The following is an 18124-nucleotide window of genomic DNA, read 5'->3' as shown; positions in this document are numbered from 1 at the left end:
CTTTGGGTCCAGCGGGACCCAGAGGGGGCCTCCTTCCTCAACCACCACCGGAAGTACAACTGCATCAGATGCGGATGTTCCAGCCAAGGCCTCCCTGATCCCTGCCCAATCAGTGATCTGGGACCGTGACCGCGCTCCGCCCTCAGAGGAGTGGTCCCGAGGGGGGCGGCAGGGATCCGCCTTGCTATGGTCGGGAGAGATAACAGGAGCGTCCCGCCCCGCTGCGGGGGGTAGCGCCGATAGAGGAGGATACTGCGGCGGGTAAGGAGGTGGAGCCGACGCGGGGGGTGGCGATTCTGCCGGTCGAGGCGGCTGCAGAGGGGCCGTTTTGTTCTGATCGTCATCAGGCGCCGTCTTATTCGAGTCTAACGGTCCTTGTTGCGCACTTTTCTCCACGCGATCAACTGTGAAAAGAGAAGAGCCTCCCGACCCCCCTTAACATTCTCAAGGCTGTCAGGGTTGCGCACAGTGCGCGTGAGCTTCCCTTCTTCCCTGGCCGCTTTAAGCGCGGTCAGCACCAACCCCCAGGTTTTTAACTCCGCGGCTTTCTTAGTCGCAGTATCCCGCATAGAATACTGTGCTAGGGCGGCCGTGATGTCATCCCACTTTTCGGGGTGAATAACATCCCGGGGGGCGAAGATAATCCGCTCCCCCATCAAGCAAGACATAAGCTTAGCAATCTCCTTCTTTGAAGGTGCGTTCTTGCTACAGTAATCCGTAGACAAACAAAGGAGTACCTTAATTAATTGCTCCATACCGGAACGGCTCCGATATCGCGCTCGGGAACGCCTAGCTGCCGGACGCAGTATCTTCACCGCTCCCAACTTCTGTGGCTACCGACGGACTCGGCACTCAGGACGCCACAGGCTCCACCCTATTGGCGCAATGTCGCCACACCGGCCTTCCACGGTCTTGGTTCCGCGGGCTCGCAGGCAATGTCAAGCTCCTGTCGACATCATTTATCACGTCGGGGTCACCATTTGTTGCCCATTCCAGGAGTTAGTGGCCTACGGATCCAGCCTTGCTAGCGTCTGCGCAACTGACCTGCCTGGCTGGAGCCAAATGACTGCACTTCACACCAATGTGGTGAGCAGCAAATGGCGTTTATTGTCAGCAGTAGCATCCCTATATAAGTTAGGATCGCGCGTGCGCATTACTACTCCTAAGTGGCGCAGCATTCTACCTTCTAAAACGTTCTAGAAGCAACTTTGCAAAAGCAAGGAATTATCTCTTCTCGCGAGATCTTGTGCTGTGCCTGCAACACCAGCAGTGTGAGAATGCAGCCTGGAAGGCCAGCTATGTCCTGGGCTGCATTAAAAAAGGGGTGGCCAGCAGGGAGAGGGAGGAGACTGACCCCTTCTACTCAGCTCTTGTGATCCCCATCTGGAGTACTGCACCCAGGTCTGCGGCCCCCAGCACAAGAAAGATGCAGAGCTCTTGGAGCGGGTCCAGAGGAGGGCCACTAAAATGATCACAGGGCTGGAGAACCTCTCCTGTGAAGACAGGTTGAAAGAACTGGCCTTCTTTAGCTTGGAGAAGAGAAGGCCATGGAGAGACCTCATTGAGGCCTTCCTGTACTTGAAGGGAGTGTACAAACAGGAGGGCAACAACTGTTTACATGGGTTGAGTCCAAGTCCCAGCAAATTTTCATTGTTTTAATAAAATCTGCAGAATTTTTCATTTTGAAGCCACCACTTAATGCAGCCTTTGGGGTTTCAGGCTTCCTTATTTTTTACTCCAAAGGTAACAAATACCCTCTCTAATAGTTTTGGTCATTTATTAACAGACGTCATTTTCTGATGTGGCGTCCCACAGCATAACACTTCCTACAGAAATAACTGTATATTTCATTTGGAAACCTAATGCAGAACAGCATTGTCCTTAACCCTTTCTTGCCCACTTATGGCTCCTTTTCCTTTTTGCTCTATGCTTTTCATTTCTTAAGTTTCTTCATCCTATGCTACTGTCATGGTTTTATGATTTTCTTGTTGTAGCTGTTCCACATGGTAACATCCTGTGAGGCACTGGGAGTTAAAGAGATAATCCTCTAGTTCCATGGACTGTCGAGTTTCCGGGTACCTGGTTCTCAGAAAAGAAGAACTACATACCCCAGAGGACACTGCGTTCCTGTTTACCATGCGGAGGGAAAGATAAAAACTGTGTGCAAGTCCAGAGACTTTCCCTTTTTGCTGTTCATCTCAGCAGTGGGAGATTCCTAGCTGTCTCGCTTTCAGCTTTAGAGTAAGGTCTTCGGTTTCAGACTCTCTCATTTTATTTGATTTATTAGCTAAGGTTCCCCTTGCAACCCTTGGCCATTCCCACAGTTCAAAGAAAGTTCTTCTCTCTTGGTCCTCAGGTCTTGCAGAATAAGCTTGTGCTGAGAGAACCTGGTACTTCTTCCAGAAGCGTGGGGACTGCTCCAAGGGGAGCTTCCTAGCTGTCTCGCTTTCAGCTTTAGAGTAAGGTCTTTGGTTTCAGACACTCTCTCTCATTTTATTTGATTTCTTAACTTCAATTTCAACTGTACTCTGTTAGTTTGCATTCTGAGATCTTTTGTAGTAAATTAGCTTTCCTCCTCAGACTGTTGGTGCTGTTTTGTTTTTAGGCCCATCTCCCTACCCTTTCCCTTTTTCTCCCTTCTCCTTTCCCGGGCCATGGGTTTGTGTGTCCCTCACCCAATCAGTCATGGTACTGGGCCGAACTGGCTCAAAAACCATTGACAGCTACCTCTTGAATTATTTACGTGCCTAGGTTTTAATGAATGTTGCTTTCTTGCTTTTCATTTGCAAGCTCCAGTATGTTTGACAGTAACAAGCAGCAACTCCTCCTTCAGATTTTACCTGCACAGGGCTTGCAGATGAGGACAAGAAATGATTCTTCTCCACTGACTGGAACCATCTATAGTTTTCATAGGTGTCCTAGTAGGAAGGTCAAAGTCAGAACTGACTGGCTGAGGTTCACTGCCCTCCCAGACCTGCAAACACTCATTAACAAAACCTTCTGGAAAATGCAATATTAATGCATAAATCCTAGCTCAATGAATTTTTACAGTTGGCAGGCAGATGAAACTACTTTTTATAAATAAACAAGGTACTGTGTCTCTTCAGCTGCTTTCTTTTCACTCCTGCAGACCTTCAGCCTTGCCTTCAGGTGAGGTAAGCCTGGCACAGCAGGTCAGCCTGGATCCCTGTTGTGAAACTGTGCAGAGAGACTGGCTTGAGGTCATGATTCAGGATGTGCTGCAGGATGTTCTCAAGCTACAAGTGCTTTGGGATTGCCGACAGCAGGGACCAGCTGCCTGTAAGTAAGTAAGTATGTGCTGCACTGAGTGTGCTTACAGGCTTGTTTGCGCACATGTGGGACTGCACAGAAGGGACCCAAAGGCCTAACGGCTGCACTGACACCAGCATTTCCAGAGAACAGACCACGGAGATCCTTTGCAAAGCCATATCAAAACACCCACCTTCAGGGGAAGGATTTTCCTTTTCCTCTAATTTTGTCCTGCTCCTTCCTTCCCTCTCACATGGAATCTAGGTTACTATTAAAGACAACTATATTTGGGCCCGCAGTGTATTGAGACTTTCCTGTCTGCTTGGATTGAAGAGCAATTATGAGTCTGTTTTCCTTGTGTATCTCTGGATTAGCTAAGCACAGGAAAAAACACAAAAAAATGCCCCACCTTAAACAACTTCAGGTATAAAGCAAACCTCTAAATAGATGGGCAACATTCTGGAACTAGACTTACTAGTTTTACAGGTTTTCCAGCTTATAAACTGGAATTGATCATTACTCTTTGCCTTCTGTTATTGGAACTGCTTTTGCATTTCTCAGTGTTTAAATTGGAGTATATCCACACAATATCTAAAAGCTTCTGTTTCCTGCAGACCTTCAAGGTATACCGAAAATGAATGTTTTTATATTAAAATATATATCAAAATCCCTGCTTCTCCACATTGCTTTTCATGTTACCACAACTCAGGATACTGAGATTCTGCCTGAATTATGGGCACAGACACACGGCGAAGTACAGCTGAGTTACAGCAGCTAAAAGAACTGCTCTTCTGCACTGTACTTCATACCTCATCCTAGGACGACCATGAAATACACCACTGGCCATTTGTGTGTGAGCAAAGAACTTTGAAATGAAATAGCTGTGAGGTATCATGTAAAATGACACACATAGCTGTTGACTGACCAAGTGGGGTGCATGCAGAAAGCAACTCTGGAGGTACAGCCGCTCAAAGGGCAGGTGGGAACTTGCTCTGTTGTCATTTCACAGCGTTAGCAAATGCCCATAAGTGTTCTCCACCGACTGTGGCCTAACACATAGGCAAGCCTTCTAGGAGGATCTGTTCCACTTTCTTGTAAATGAGAGTGACGTTACCTTTTTTCCAGTTCCCAGGGACTTTGCCTGACGGCCCCAGCTCTTCTAATATAATAAGCAACCACATCATCCAGCTCCTATAGGACCCTGGGGTGCATGTCATCCAGCCCCATGGACTTGTATACACTCAGTCTCAAGGCGGTCTCAGATGTGCTCTGCCCTTACAGCTGGGGGGTAGGGGGAGGTGGGATTAAGTCCCCAGGTTCCCACCTAGAGGCTCAGGGACGTGAGGAATGCAAGAATCCTGTCTGCCAGTGAAGAATGAGGCAAAAAACTCATTTAGTACCTCGGCCTTCTCCATATCTGTCATAGCCAGTTTTCCTTTCTCTTTAACGAAGGGAGGTACGCTCTCTTTGGCCTGCCTCTTCTGGCCAGCGTACCTATAGAACCCCTTCTTGTTTTCAACACCCACTGTTTGTAAAAGGCCTTGTCCACTTCCTCCTCCTGATCAGGTGGGCTGTAGCTGTCATGGTTTTATGATTTTTGGTACTGGTATTCCACAGCATAACATCATGTGGAGTATTGGGAGTTAAAGAGTTAATGCTGCAGCTCCGTGGATCATCGATAGTTCCAGGTATACCTGTCTCAGAAGAGAAGAAGAACTACATTCCCCAGAGGACTTGGCGATGCTTTGCGTTCTTACATGTTTACGCTCAGAGGGAAACATAAAAAAACTGTCTGCGGTCACGGGACACTCTCTTTCCTTGGGGATCGACTCAGCAGTGGGTGCTCGCTGCTGTCTGCCTTCAGCGTTAGCGTAAGGCCTTCGGTTTATCGGACACTCTCTCTTGCTCATTTTATTTGATTTATTAGCTTTAATTCCAATTATATTGTATTATATTGTGTTATTTTGCTTTCCGATATCTTATTTAGTAAATCAGCTTTCCTCCTCAGATCGTTGTCGCTGTTTTGTTCCTAGGCCCTTCTCCTTTTTCCCTTTTCCCTTTCCCCCTTCCCCTTTCCTGGGGCGTGGGTCCGTGGGTCCCCCTCACCAATCGTCACGGAACCGGGCCGAACCTGCCCGTAAACCGTTGACAGTAGCACATGCCCCCAGCCGCATCAGCTACATTAGCCTGCCCCTTAATTCTTACCCACAAGCTATCCACTTGTTCGTCATTCCCTCCCCAGTGAAGCTCTATACATTCTAGTTGCTCTCTCATAGAAAGAGCAGCTCCACCACCTCGCCTTGCCAGCCTGTCTTTCCTAAAGAGCATAGTGCTGTCCACGACAGCAGTAAGGTCATGTGAGCTGTCCCACCATGTCTCCGCGATCGCAATGAGATCACATCCCTGTAAGCACACGCAGATTTCTAATCCTTCCTGTTTATTCCCCATGTGGTGTGCATTGGTATACAGGCACTGCGGGGAAACAGTGGGGGCAGGTATCCCTAGAGGGATACAAGAAGGTTTAAGCCGGACTCTGTAGAATGTTATCTTCTCTGAGGAGTCCTCTCAAGACCATATTGGACAACTGGAGGCTCCTCTGTGAAATGGAACTCCTCACTGTGATGCCACAGTGGCTGTAGCAGTGGGAGAGGTAGCCCAGTCGCAGGAGGAGGACCCAGAGAGAGCACTGTGTCTGTCTGGAGATATCCTGCTGCAATGGAGTGGCTGAGAGCCCCTCGAGGTGAGGACCCTCCACCTCTCTGGACACTGTGACGCTGCCCAAGCACATGAGTGCCACAAGGGTCTATTTAGGACGTGCCAGCAGCACTGTCCTTGCTCTGCTGAGTGCAGCTGCCCACTGTGGGCTCCCCAGCGGAGATCCCAGCAAGGGAAAGACTCTCTCCCCATTCCCTGCTGAGTGTACAAGAGCCAGCACAGCCCACCCAGTGCTGTGGAGCTGGAGGAGCATTTCTCCCCGAGCTGGCCAGATGCTCACCATGATGGGGCTTGGAGCTTGCTCCAAGCAACACCAGCAGCAGCTGCTCTGCTCCTTTCTTCCAGGTCACTTTGCCTTTGTGGGCTGCGTGCCCAAACGTACGCGTCGCAGGGGCAGAGGCAGGGTGTCAAGCTCTGTCCCTCCCTGTGCCGTGTCTTTGCTGCTGCAATGCCTGCAGGACAAGGAGGTGAGCTGAAGACATCCAACCGTCAGTCCTCACCCTGGACCAGTGCCACGGTGCCGTGGGTGCCAGGCCCACAGCCCGGGGTTTGGTGCCGCCCTCATGCCTGCCCGGCCCCGGCAGCACATCAGCACAGCGAGGGGTGGCAGCAGGTGGCTCCCTGGGAACGAGGGCAAAGTGAGAGTGACCAATCCCTGTCCCCAGGGCGACCGAGCGCAGGTGTACTGCGAGCTGGATAGCGTCCTGTGCGAAGAGGTCAGCCGCCTGCCCTGCGGTGTGGTGAACCGGCTGCTGGCAGAGCTGTCCCAGGACCTGATGGCGGCCCAGGTGAGCGGTCACTCTCGAAGGCAAAGGGAACCGCCTGCCCGTCCTGCCATTCTGCCGGCGGGCGGCGGTGGCTTAGGCCTTCCGAGGGCCTCAGGCAGTCTCCTGTGCCCTGTGTCACCAGTGACTCTTTTTCAGGGCGTGGCGGACCACGTGAAGAGAGCTGCCAGCAACGTCCTGGTGGCTCTGGCCCAGTCGCACTTCAGCTTGGTGATGGCCGAGCTCCAGGGCCACCTGAAGGCCGTGGGGGAGTGCAAGGAGTTTGTGCTCATCACCCTGAGCAGACTGTTCAGCACCTACGGTACGGCACCCTCAGCCTCCTGACGTCTGTGACAAGCGGGGAAAGGGGTCTCTCCCCTCTGTGTGTGACCCGTGCTGAGGGCCTCCCTCGCTGCCGGGGCTCTGACCGTGGCCCTTTCCTTCCCATCTGCAGCTCTGCAGTGCATCCCCTTTGTGTGGCTGACGCTGGCCAGCCTGTGCAGCGTGGTGGGCCAGGTGAGGAGCGTCCGGATCCTGCGCTTCGCTTGTGCTGGTGAGTGCCTGCCCCAGAGCACAGGGGCTCGGGACATCCCTCACACCTTGCCTAGCTGCACACTCTCACAGCCTCCCTTTCCTCGTGGCACTTTTCTTTTTAATTTTTATGTATGTTCCTTTTCTTTTTCTCAGTTGCGAAACAATGTTTGGAAGGAATCAAGGTTCACTTGTCCTCTGGAAAGCAACGCCCCTGGCCTGCCACAGAGAATGAGCAGAACTACAAGAACCTTTACCAGCTCTTCTGCTCTGTGGTGAGGAACTGGCAGGACTGCAAGGAGAAGAAGGTGAGCGCCGCTGCATACCCAGCCTGGGATGGCTGCGGGGACATCCACGTTGGCAGCTCTGCCCTTGCCCAGCGGGCTGAGAGCAGAGGGGTGATGAGAGGGAGTGGGCTGGCTCTGCAAAGGGTCCCGAACTGGCTCTGTGCTCGGGGCTGGATCTCCCTACCAGGAAGCAGCCTCATGTCACAGCACTGTGGCAGAGAGAGCTGGGGATGAGGCTGTGCGGAAAACCTCATTGTCCTCCAGAGCGAGCCCATCTCCTGGTGGGTGCGGGGAAGTGGAAGGGAAAGAGAAAGCCCTCTCCATAGGAAGGGCAGACCCTCATTCAGTCTCTGACTCTGGGCCTCTGCCATCCCTCTTCAGGACAAACAGCCTGTCCTCAGGGCTGTGGCTGCCATGATGTCTGTCCTCCTGGAAGAGGAGCTGCACCGAGAACACATCTGGGAGCAGCTCCTCTGGCTCATGCATCAGTATCAGGAGATCCAAGACACCTCTGGGCTGACCAAGGTGAGATGTTGTGCAGGGCTCAGTGCGAGCCCCGTGAGGTCTGTGCGAGCGCCACGAGGGCTCAGTGGGATGCAGGGAGGAGGCGAGGAGCTCCTGGGCAAAGAAGGAACCACAGAAAAAAACAAAGAAGGTCCAAGGGAGGTCTGAGGCTTCCTGAGCCCTTCAAGCAGGGAAAGAGCAACCCAGACAGGGCCGGGAGGGAGCAAAGCGTCACCGGGGCCCATCTCCTGGGGATGTGAGGCTTCACCACCACCATTGCGCGGCTCTGAGTGCCTGAGGAGCTCTGCGCTAACAACCAGGGGGACCACATCCAGTTGCACCTGATGGGGGAGAAGTGGGCTACTGGGTGGGAAATGCCTGCAATCCATGCCCATATAGGGCTTATCAGAGCATAGAGACCCTCCTGGTGCTGCTGGGAGGGGAGACAAACAAGAAGGCCTGAGCGGGAGCCCAGCAGACAAGTCACTGGAAACTTTCTTTGCTCCCATGTGACTAAACATGGCTTCAGCCCTTTCTTTCTCTCCTGGTCTCTTGCAGAGCCTCATTGTCTTCCTGGAGGCCTTGAAAGGAGTTCAGCCCAGTATCCCCAAGGACAAGTTTCTGGCCATCACCAGTGCCGTGTTCTACCAGGTAAGGGGAGCCTATCCTTGCACCCACAGCAGTTTCCCTCTTGGCCAAGTCTCTGGACTGCGGAGCTCCGAGCCTCTGACGGCTGCTCAGCCTTAGCTCCTGCGTGCCCGTGTCTGCTGCAGAGCTGTGTATGTTCCCTGGAGTTGCTGTGGGGCAGGCTGTGTTTTGCCTGCATATCCTCTTCCCGAGAGTGCCAAGGAAGATGAGAGCTGGCAGCAGCACAGTTTCTTTTCAGTCCTCAATGCCAATGTGATTTTCTCAAATGGACCTTGTTCCCACAGCTCTCTGATGATACCAAACAGCACAGCAAGGCCGATAGCGCAGAGCTGACTCGCTGCATCCTGCTGCAGGGTAAGGAGAGGAGATCTGGCGATGCCCGGCAGTCCCCTGGCAAAAGCCTCTCCCCGAAACCTCAGCAATGGGCATGAGTTGCTTGCTAACACAGCGCGGAATTTCTTCCCCACAGCCCAATTACACCCTGAGGAAGTGGTCCTGTTCCTGCAGTCGCAGCTGGGTGATGAGCGGGAGGCCAGATGTGTGGCAGCCCTGGGTCTGCTTGGTGCTCTGGCTCGCTCTGATGGTCAGTACCATGGGTTGGGACTTCCAGGGATCCCTTCTGCCACCTGGGTTGTGCCTTCACGCATGCTTCTGCTCATCTCTTGCAGAGCCCACGATGACAGAGAAGCTGCCCCAGGTTGTGGAGGCTGTGCAGAGACTGTGCAGGGACCCCAGGATCCAGGTGAGTTGGTTTGAGAAAGGAAAGCGCTGTTGGGGTAGTAGAGAGTCCCTTTCCCTTGAGGCAGAGCCTGGTGAGGCTGTACCAGAAGGACTCAGACACCTAGAGAAGTATTCCCCTGCTCCTTTGTGACTTTTGGGAGCCCCAGGCAAGAGGTGAAGCTGCCGCCAGCACGGGCTGGGCTGGGGTGCCCAGGGAGTTGCTGAAGTATTGCCCACTTGCTCGCAATGGCTCCTGCTGGGGAGAGCAGGCAGAGTGGAGCGGGCAGATCCCCGTGCACTGCATGGAAAGCGCACAGCCTGGTGCTGAGGCCTGGCCTTCACCTCAGGAGTCACAGCTTCTCCTCTGCACCTGGTGTTTCTGTGTGTGCTTGAAGAGCATAAAGAATAATCAAAACCACAATTGGCCCCTGGCAGGTGAGGAAGGCCCTTCTACATTTCATCAAGGATCTGCTCAGCGTTGACGCCCAGAGCTGCTCTGCCTGGGACGTGGTGGGGCACATCTTCAGTGAGTTCAGCTGCACCATAAGAAGAAGGGTAAGGACAGCGGGCAGCATCTTCCTTTGGGAGAGCCGTGCTGCTCAGAGGCTGCTGCAGAAGCACCCGTGGGGGCCACACTTGAGCCTCCTGAGAGGCTCCCGAGAACTGAGAAGAATTGCTGTTTCCCCAGCACTCTGTTGTGCAGGCGGCTGGAGCTCTTTCTGCCCAGGAAGCCCGGGAAGAAGGAGCTCTCCAGGAGCTGTGCATGAACATCCTGGGCTCACTGGATGTCTCTGTGAGAGGGATGACCAAAGTAAGTCAGTCACACTGTGACGTGCTGCTGCTTCCTGCCTTCACACCTCACATTCCTCATTCCCTTCCAGCACCCCAGTCCTCCCCTCCAATGAGCTCTGAAACACACAAGACTCAGGGAGGTGCACAGAGCCCCCTTCATGTCTGAGCTGAGGCAGGAATGCTGACATGCTCAACTGCCTCGTTCCTTGCAGCTCCTGTGGCCGCGGCTGATGCTGTACGTGGGGCCAGCCCAGTACACGGGCATGCTGATCCCAGTCTCCCGCTGCATCCAAGCCCTGGCAGAGGGAGATGGCATGGCAGAGCGTGAGATAGAAGAACTGGATCCTCATTTCCTCAACTCCCTCTTTCAAGGTAGGAGCAGAGCTCCTCCAGTGAGCTCTGCTCAATCCTGTATTAGCACCCAGAAGGGACAGCGGAGGTGTGTGTGGCAGGGCACACACTCCGTGTCCTGGCGTCTCACTCAGCACTTCTTTCTCCCCACAGGCCCTCTGCTGACTCCCCAGACACTACTGGTGCGCCTGTTGGTGAGTACATGTTCCAGAGGCCAGTGCCATGAGCCCCGAGGAGGAAGCGGTGCCTCTTCCCGGGCTTACAGCTCCACAAGCAATGCTGCTGGCTGCTCCTAGCCCGCCAGGGAAGAGCCAAGCTGCTTCCCGCCTGAGAGAAGTTGCTGCTTTAGCTGCAGAAGTGACCCTCGTTCTCCTTGCTCTCGCTCAGGTGGTGGCAGGGAGCCCTTTTGCAGGCAGCGAACTCCAAGCCGCTGCCTTGCTGCTCATGCAAAACCTCCACAGCAAGATCCACGGAGCTGTGGGGGCCATGTGGGCTGCTGAGATCCCCCTGCTGCTGCAGTGCCTCCAAGGTAAAGCAGTGGTGGGGAGGGAGAGGAGGAAGCAGGGTGAGGGGGGAGTGAAAACGCAGCTCTGCACTGCGGCAGAGGGGAAGCATTACCTGTGGCGCAGCGCTTGCCCTGCTGCTGTTCCCGCAGTGCCAAGTGCGCACGCCAAGCCTGGTTTGCAGCAGCTCATCTTTTGTGGATGGATCTCAAGCAATGGTCTTTTGTTTCCTATTGCTCCACAGGGACAGACGAGAGCTTCACAGACTCTGCAGAGTGGGAGCACCGACTGCTAAAGGTACAGACCTGCTGGGAGCTACAGTGCACAGAGCTGCTTGCCTGCCTCAAGGAACCTTGCTCCCAGATGAGCCACCATGGGGCAGGAACAGCCTCTAATGCCACTGCAGAGTGGCCGCACTCCATCGAGGCACTGCCTCTTCCTCTTTATCCCAAGCCCAAGGGGGGTCTTGGCAGAAAAGTGGCAGGCAGCTTTAAGGGAGCGGATGCTGTGGGGCGAGCTGGGAGCTGGGAGAGGGACAGCTCTTCCAGGTAGCTCTCCCCAGAAGGCTGCAGCAACTTGGGAATGTGGGAAGAGGCAAAGGGCGAGGGAACATAGGCTTTTCCTGTTCTCCAACAGTTTCTGAGAGCGTCGCTGGAGACCGTGGAGGATGAGGCCTGGACCAAGCGCCTGAGCTGTGAGCTGAGCCACTGGCTGGGCAGATCACTTAGCAGCTCTGGAGAAAAGGTGGGTTACCCCTGGCTCTACCCAGAAGTGCAGCTACGGACGCCCAACTGGGGCTGGGGCTGCGGCTGGTGCTCTGCCCATGCGGGCTGCTCACGCTGCTTTCCGAGCCCGTGGTCCCCACAGGGCTTTTCCCTGACAACTGCCTGGGAGCTAAAGCCCTGCAGCTGCTCTCAGCAACTCCAAGGGAGAGGGGGTCCTTCCCACACGGCCATCTCCTAGCAGGTCGTGCTGCAGCCACAGCTCAATTCTCCCTTCCCTTCCCCTTCCTCTTCCCAAGCAGTCTTTCCTGTACAAGGCCCTTGGGACAGCCTTAGGAGCTTGTAAGGATGTCCTCCATGTCCAAGAGCAGCTGCTGCGACACCTGGAGGAAACAAACACAGAGAGGTCGTCTGAGGTCCAGGTGAGGCCTCCTCTCATCCTGCTTCTGCAGGCTTCCCCCCCTCTGTCCCTCGGGCAGAGGGCTTCTCCTGGCCCCACTCCAGGCCTTTCAATCTCCTCGCTGCTGCCGTTTCCCTCAGGCGGGGCCCGGCCCGGCCACTGTGGCTGGTCGCGCCGGAAGGTTCAGGCCTGCGCCAACTGCCCCTTGCTCTTTTGTGCAGGAAATGATTTCTCTTCTCAGCCACGCTGCTCAGAGCAACTTCCTCCTGGTGTTGGACACACTCACCGTGTTTGCGTCCAGGCTGTGCAAAGGCCAGAATGCAAAGATTTCCAGACAGAAGAAGGTGAAGCATTACAGGTTTTCATCTTGGCTTTCCTTTGTTTGATTTTCATGGCAGCTCCTGTCTTGGGAGCCCAGGTGTATCACGGGGCACTGGCAGCCACTGAGCCAATGACTCAAGGCGTTTCTCCCCCCACAGACGGAGCTGGACAGCACGAGAGCTCATGCCACACGCAGCGCTCTCATACTCGCCCATGGCAGCCTGGCTCTGTGTGCCTCCAAGGAAAATCTCCTCGCCCGCCTGGAGGTGGACATCGTGGAAAACATCGTGCTGCTCTACTGCTGCAGCTGCCAGGTGAGAGCTCGGGCTGTGCCAGCATGTCTCAGTGTCCAGCTGCAGCCCCTTCAAGTGCAGGGTTGCTGAGATGGCCCCTGTCTTTCCAAAGGTCCCTCGAGGAACGGTTTGTGCCCAGATGAAGGTCCAAGCCCTTCCCTTTGGGTTGTCCCCACACGTTCCCCTTGCAACCCTTGGCCCTTCCCACAGTTCAAAGAATGTTCTTCTCTCTTGTGCCTCAGGACTTGCAGAACAAGCTTGCGCTTCTGCAGAGCATCACCGACTTCAGCTCTGCCTTCCAAGCTGTGGGTGACTCCGGCTGCTTTAGCACCTCCTTGAAGCACATACTGCTGGAGATCTTGATAGTGAGTGCCTAGAGCCAAGGCTGTCTGCAGGGGAGCGGTGGGCTGTGCCATGAGGCTCACTTCCCTGGAGGCATACAGATCTCCCTCAGCTACATGTCTCCAGCTGGTGGGGAACTTGGGTGCTGGCAGGCAGTGGCTGGGCAGTGGGCAAGGTCCACCAGCTGAGGAGCTGCTGCGTCCTGCAGTGCCTCTGTGGGAAATGTGGGAGTGATGGGGCCAGAATCTGGCAGCTGAGTCTGTCTCTGGGTTGAGCGGAAGAGTTCTCACTCTTGTGCCCCTTGCCTCCTCTGACACTATCTCTCTGGGACTTGCAGGGCTTGCTGCAGGAGTATTACCTTGGCACCCATGTATCCCCAGTGCCCCTCAAGGTGGTTCTGGCCCTGGAGCAGTTGAGGTAAGGCTGGGGAGCATCTGGGGTGGCAAAGCAGGATGGTTTGGATAGCTCCCAGGCCAGGGTGTTGGCTTTGCAGCTGTCGATAAGGAGAAACTCAGAAGTCCTCTGAAGCAGGCTTGAGAACACTGGTAAAGGCCTTTTCTGCTTTCTCTTCCTTTTTTCCTCCTGCTAGCCAGGTGAAGCCCACCTTAGAAAGCAAAGACCCGCTTCGCCTACTGAATCTTTGCTGGAAGAATATTGTGACAAACCCTTCAGCGGAGATGATGCTGAAGATCAGGAAGTCACAGGGAGCAGCTCAGTACCTGCAGGTAACCTGCCATAACTTTCCTGGCCACCTCTCGGTCGCAACCCTACCTCAGCACAACCTATGCCCTGACAGCAGCTGTAATGCCACATCTCCATCCCCTCTTCTGCTTCCAGTTGCTGCAAACATCTGTGAAAGCTCTGGGCCGGCTCCTGGCAGTCCTGCTCGAGATAGAGCCTACCAGTGGCTTCTTCCAGAACATAATCTATGTGAGTATGTCTAGGGCAAGGGAGAAAGCATCGCTCATGTCGATAGCGAGGACAGAGATATGGAGTTTAAGAGGACAAGGAGCAGGGGAGAAATCTCCCGCTGATGTGCCAGCTCACTGTGAGCTCGGAAATGGGCTGACAAAAGGAAGAAAGGCAGGAGCCAGCTCCTGGGTTTCGACACAGGCTTGCCTGCAGAGAGTGGGGGCAGCAGTGCTGTAGGTCAGTGGGCTGTGGGGCCTCGTGGAGCCGCAGGGCAGGGCCTGAGGGCAGGTGTCAGGAAAGAAGGGAGAGGGAGAGGGATGGCAGGAAAGGAGGGAGAGGGATGACAGGAAGGGTAAGAAATTATGTTTCCTGTAAGACAGATGCTCTGCCTCAGGTCCTTCTGTATTCAGTGAACTCCGACAACGTGTGGGAGCGCAAAAGGGCCCTGCAGGTCTGCTTCCAGCTGCTGGCCATTCTTAAAGAGCTTCAAGTGAGTAAAGAGCCCCATTGCATATCTCCCTCTCCCTCCCCAGCACCCCTCAGCTGGAAGGGGAGCTCTGCCCCGGTGTGCACCTGGAGTTGGGAGCCCTGTCATGGTGTGGGGAAGGCACAGGTGGGAGAAGTGAGGGAGAGCTGCAGCCCAGCTGGCTGCAGTCTTTTTCCTGCCTCTCGCCCCTGCAGAGAAGAGACGCCTGGAAGTACTTTGGCTCCTTGGTTGGACTGCTGGCACCTCTAACTTGTGACCCCATGCCCACGTGCCGCCAGCTGGCTGTGTCCTGTCTGAGCTCCCTTCTCAGAACCCAGGGTGAGTAGAGTGGGTGTATGACAGCCCTCTGCTCTCCTCTGCAGCACTACCAGGAGCCCACGGGCTGGGCCCTGTTGACAGGAGGGAGAATCACCATGCGCAGCCATCTTCTTGTCCCCACCCTGTACTCTTCCCCACAGAAAGCGGTTCAGTTTCCGGAAGCATGACTTGCCTTTTCTCCCTGTGCTCTTTCCAGCCAAGGTGACCAACGGTGTCATCGAGCCAGGAGAAATCTGGAGCCTGTGTGAGGGGCTGAACACCTGCAGCACTACATCTCAGCTCCAGACCTCGTCCAAAATCGCATTGGTAAGTGGATCCAAAAAGCGGTGGTGGGATCTCAGTACATGGGCTTCTGCACGTCCCTCTGCTCCCCCCAGCCTCCCACCCCATTTCCAGAATGAGCTGTCATCCTGAGCATCACTTGTCTCAGCAAGTAGCAGGAGGCACTGAGCTATGGCTGGCCTTCAGGCACCTGGTACAAGGAGCCGATGCCATGATGTGTGTGTGTGTGTGTGTGTGTGTGTGTGTGTGTGTGTGTGAGTGATTGCCACTGTCAGGAGGTAGGCTTTCCATGTAAGCAAGCAGTGTGGGAGAAGAAGATGATAGAAGGCTCAACCACCTCCTGAATAAATAGTGGGGTACGGATGGCAGGAGCATCGTGGCTGCCGCCTGAATGACCGGCAAGCTGCTGAACAGAGAATGCCCTTGAGACTGCCGTGTGTTTTGAAGAGCTGCTGCAGAGCAGTGATGGGATCTTCCCTGCTTCTCCTTTCTCTGCAGATGTTTTGCAGAAACCTGCCCCTGGAGCACACTGTACAGTTCCTGACGGCCATCATGAAGACCTTCCAGCTAGGCACAGGAACACGTTCGCGTGCTGCCGGGAAGTGGATGATCACCTTTCTGCAGATGTACAGCAAGGACATCCGTCGCGATGTAAGAGGCTTTCTTCCACATGACTTGGGCTTTTTCTGGCTCTTATCCTATGCCTTATGCTGTTTGCCTCTTGTGCTAAAGAAGCACGTCCTGAGTGCAGAGCCAGGGCTTGGACAGGGCATCTGGCGTGAAATCTAGGCTTAGGTCTTGGCAGCACGTCAAAGGAGCCGGCACTGCTCATGCGCTGAATGTCCACAGTTATGCCCTGCAGAGCCAAGGATGCACCAAGTCATTCTAGCTCCCCTTCTTTTTTCAGGTGCCACAGATTTACAACATGCTGCAGAGCTGCATGTTCTCCCTGCGGCAGAGTACATTCATGCCCTTCCTGTCCCTGGCGGTAGTAATCCTCACCCGCCATCATCCAGAGGTCATGTTGGACAGTGTTTTTCAGCATCTTGAGCCCAGAGACAGGTATTGGCACCCCCTCTGCCTTTGCTGCTGCTACCGTCACAGCTGTAACGTGCCTCTGTTAGAGGGATCTCGGGTAGAAGCAGCTATTCTTTTTTCCTCTCAAACTGCCTTTGAGGTGAAAACTACTCAGTCACAACTTGAGATTCTCCTTTTTCTAGTGAGAGGTTGAGAAGACTGCTTTATCCTCAGAACTACAGCCAGTAGAAGAATGCAGAGAAAAGAAAAAAAACTCAGCTACAAAAACTGCATCCTAAGAGGTGAAACTTCCTCTTCCTCTTCCTCTTCTCTCCTGTCTCCTCTTCTCTTGTCATTCTCATCCTCATCCTCCTCGTCTTCCTCTTCCCGAGCAGTCTTTCCTGTACAAGACCCTTGGGACAGCACTGGGAGCTTGTAAGGATGTGTCACGGTGTTATCCGTGACAGTGACCCAAGGGAAAGAAAGAAGGGATTGAGGAGAGGAAGAAAAGAAAAAGAAACTGCGTCAGTGGCCACGCGGCCGCCCGAGCAGAGCCGCGCACTCCGGGGCAGGGGGAAACAGCGGGAAGAGATGGGTCTACAAGAAAACAACGGCACGATCTGAGAAGGAACGGTAACTTTACTAAATATAATAAAATTGAACAATTGAGAGAGAGATAGAATTTCCAAACCAAAAGCCGGGAGCTTACGTTAAGGAGGAAACTGCAGGGGAAGCACACGTGCTGAACCTCCATGGCAGCCGAGAGGACCGCGCCCAGGCAGAGCACCGCCTGGCATCCAGTGCGGAGCTCCGCCCCTCTGCTGCTCCCAACAGCATTAACTCCTTCACTGCTGCGTGATGCTCTGATGTGGAATACCGGCACCAAAACCACAAAACCACAACAGGATGTCCTCTGCATCCAAGAGCACCACCTTGCTCTTTTGTGCAGGAAATGATTTCTCTTCTCAGCCACGCTGCTGAGAGCAACTTCCACCTGCTGTTGGACACACTCACCATGCAAAAAAAAAGGAAGAAAAGGATGACCTGCAGTGCCTCTGTGGGAAATGTGGGAGTGATGGGGCCAGAATCTGGCAGCTGTGCCTGTCTCTGGGCTGAGCAGAACAGTTCTCATGTGCCCCTTGCCCCCCTTTGACTCTTATCTCTCTGGGACTTGCAGGACATGCTGAAGGAGTATTCCTCTGGCATCCCTGTATCCCCAGTGCCCCTCAAAGTGGTTCTGGCCCTGAAGCAGTTGAGGTAAGGCTGGGGAGCCTCTGGGGTTGAAAGCAGGATGGTGCTCTTCCTTTTGGGTAGCTCAGGGTGTTGCCTTTGCCACCATCGATAAGGAAAAACTCACATGACCTCTGAACCACACTGGAGAGCACTGTTAAGGACTCCTTCTGCTTTCTCTTCCTTTTTCCCTCCTGCTAGCAAGCTGAAGCCTTCTTTAAAAAGTGAGAACATGCGCAACCTTTTGACTCTGTGCTGGAGTAATATCATGACACAGCCTTCAGCGGAGATGATGCTGAACTGTTTAAACGGGTTGAGTCCAAGTCCCAGCAAATTTTCATTGGCTCTATCGGGTTAATCTTCTCCTTATCTAGCACGTATTTGATGGCCTCTCCTGGTGTTTGAAACCTAGTGGGAGCCAACCGTAACAGGGCTTTTACCTCCTCGGGCGACTTTTGTTGAAGGCAGTCTAAAATAACCGGATTATGGACTGCTCTCGGTAGATCTGATGCCTCCACAGCTCTTACAAGTCTGTTAGCAAAATCCTGAAAGGACTCTGTCGGCCCCTGGCTGATTGCCGTCCACGGCGTATAAGGTTCTGTGCTTCGTGCAAATCGTCCAAATGCTGTTAAAGCTGATTCTGAGGCGGCCAGCATTTCGCATGGCCGCAAGCGAGCGACCTGATCTTGTGGTGTTAACAATCCTGCCGCAGCCC

The 18124-nt window shown here is 54.0% G+C and overlaps 1 protein-coding gene across 1 annotated transcript; it reads left to right on the top strand.

Annotated features, from left to right (window-relative positions):
• The first annotated feature begins 5985 nt into the window (after window positions 1-5985).
• Window positions 5986-17440, top strand: LOC136051408 (maestro heat-like repeat-containing protein family member 2B). The gene is made up of 31 exons (XM_065740852.1): window positions 5986-6010; window positions 6331-6452; window positions 6651-6773; window positions 6909-7071; window positions 7204-7302; window positions 7437-7588; window positions 7949-8092; window positions 8630-8722; window positions 9004-9073; window positions 9189-9302; window positions 9388-9461; window positions 9875-9994; window positions 10143-10250; window positions 10444-10603; window positions 10736-10776; window positions 10970-11111; window positions 11330-11382; window positions 11722-11829; window positions 12110-12229; window positions 12429-12551; window positions 12687-12842; window positions 13064-13186; window positions 13501-13580; window positions 13753-13888; window positions 14001-14097; window positions 14486-14565; window positions 14757-14880; window positions 15077-15186; window positions 15661-15813; window positions 16070-16195; window positions 17357-17440. The coding sequence occupies exons 1-31, from the start codon at window positions 5986-5988 to the stop codon at window positions 17438-17440; spliced, it is 3423 nt and encodes a 1140-aa protein (XP_065596924.1).
• Window positions 17441-18124: the final 684 nt, after the last annotated feature.

Source organism: Cyrtonyx montezumae, unplaced genomic scaffold (genome assembly GCF_038088225.1).
Source record: "Cyrtonyx montezumae isolate F1298 unplaced genomic scaffold, pur_monq_1.0 scaffold_3, whole genome shotgun sequence".
NCBI classification, from domain to species: Eukaryota; Metazoa; Chordata; class Aves; order Galliformes; family Odontophoridae; genus Cyrtonyx; species Cyrtonyx montezumae.
This window is presented reverse-complemented; position numbering and strand designations above follow the sequence as displayed.

Coding starts and splice junctions, on each gene's coding strand:
- LOC136051408 (XM_065740852.1), top strand. CDS start 5,986: ATGGAGTGGCTGAGAGCCCCTCGAG. Junction 11,112..11,329: donor GCTGCTGCAGTGCCTCCAAG/GTAAAGCAGTGG, acceptor ATTGCTCCACAG/GGACAGACGAGAGCTTCACA. Junction 11,383..11,721: donor GGGAGCACCGACTGCTAAAG/GTACAGACCTGC, acceptor GTTCTCCAACAG/TTTCTGAGAGCGTCGCTGGA.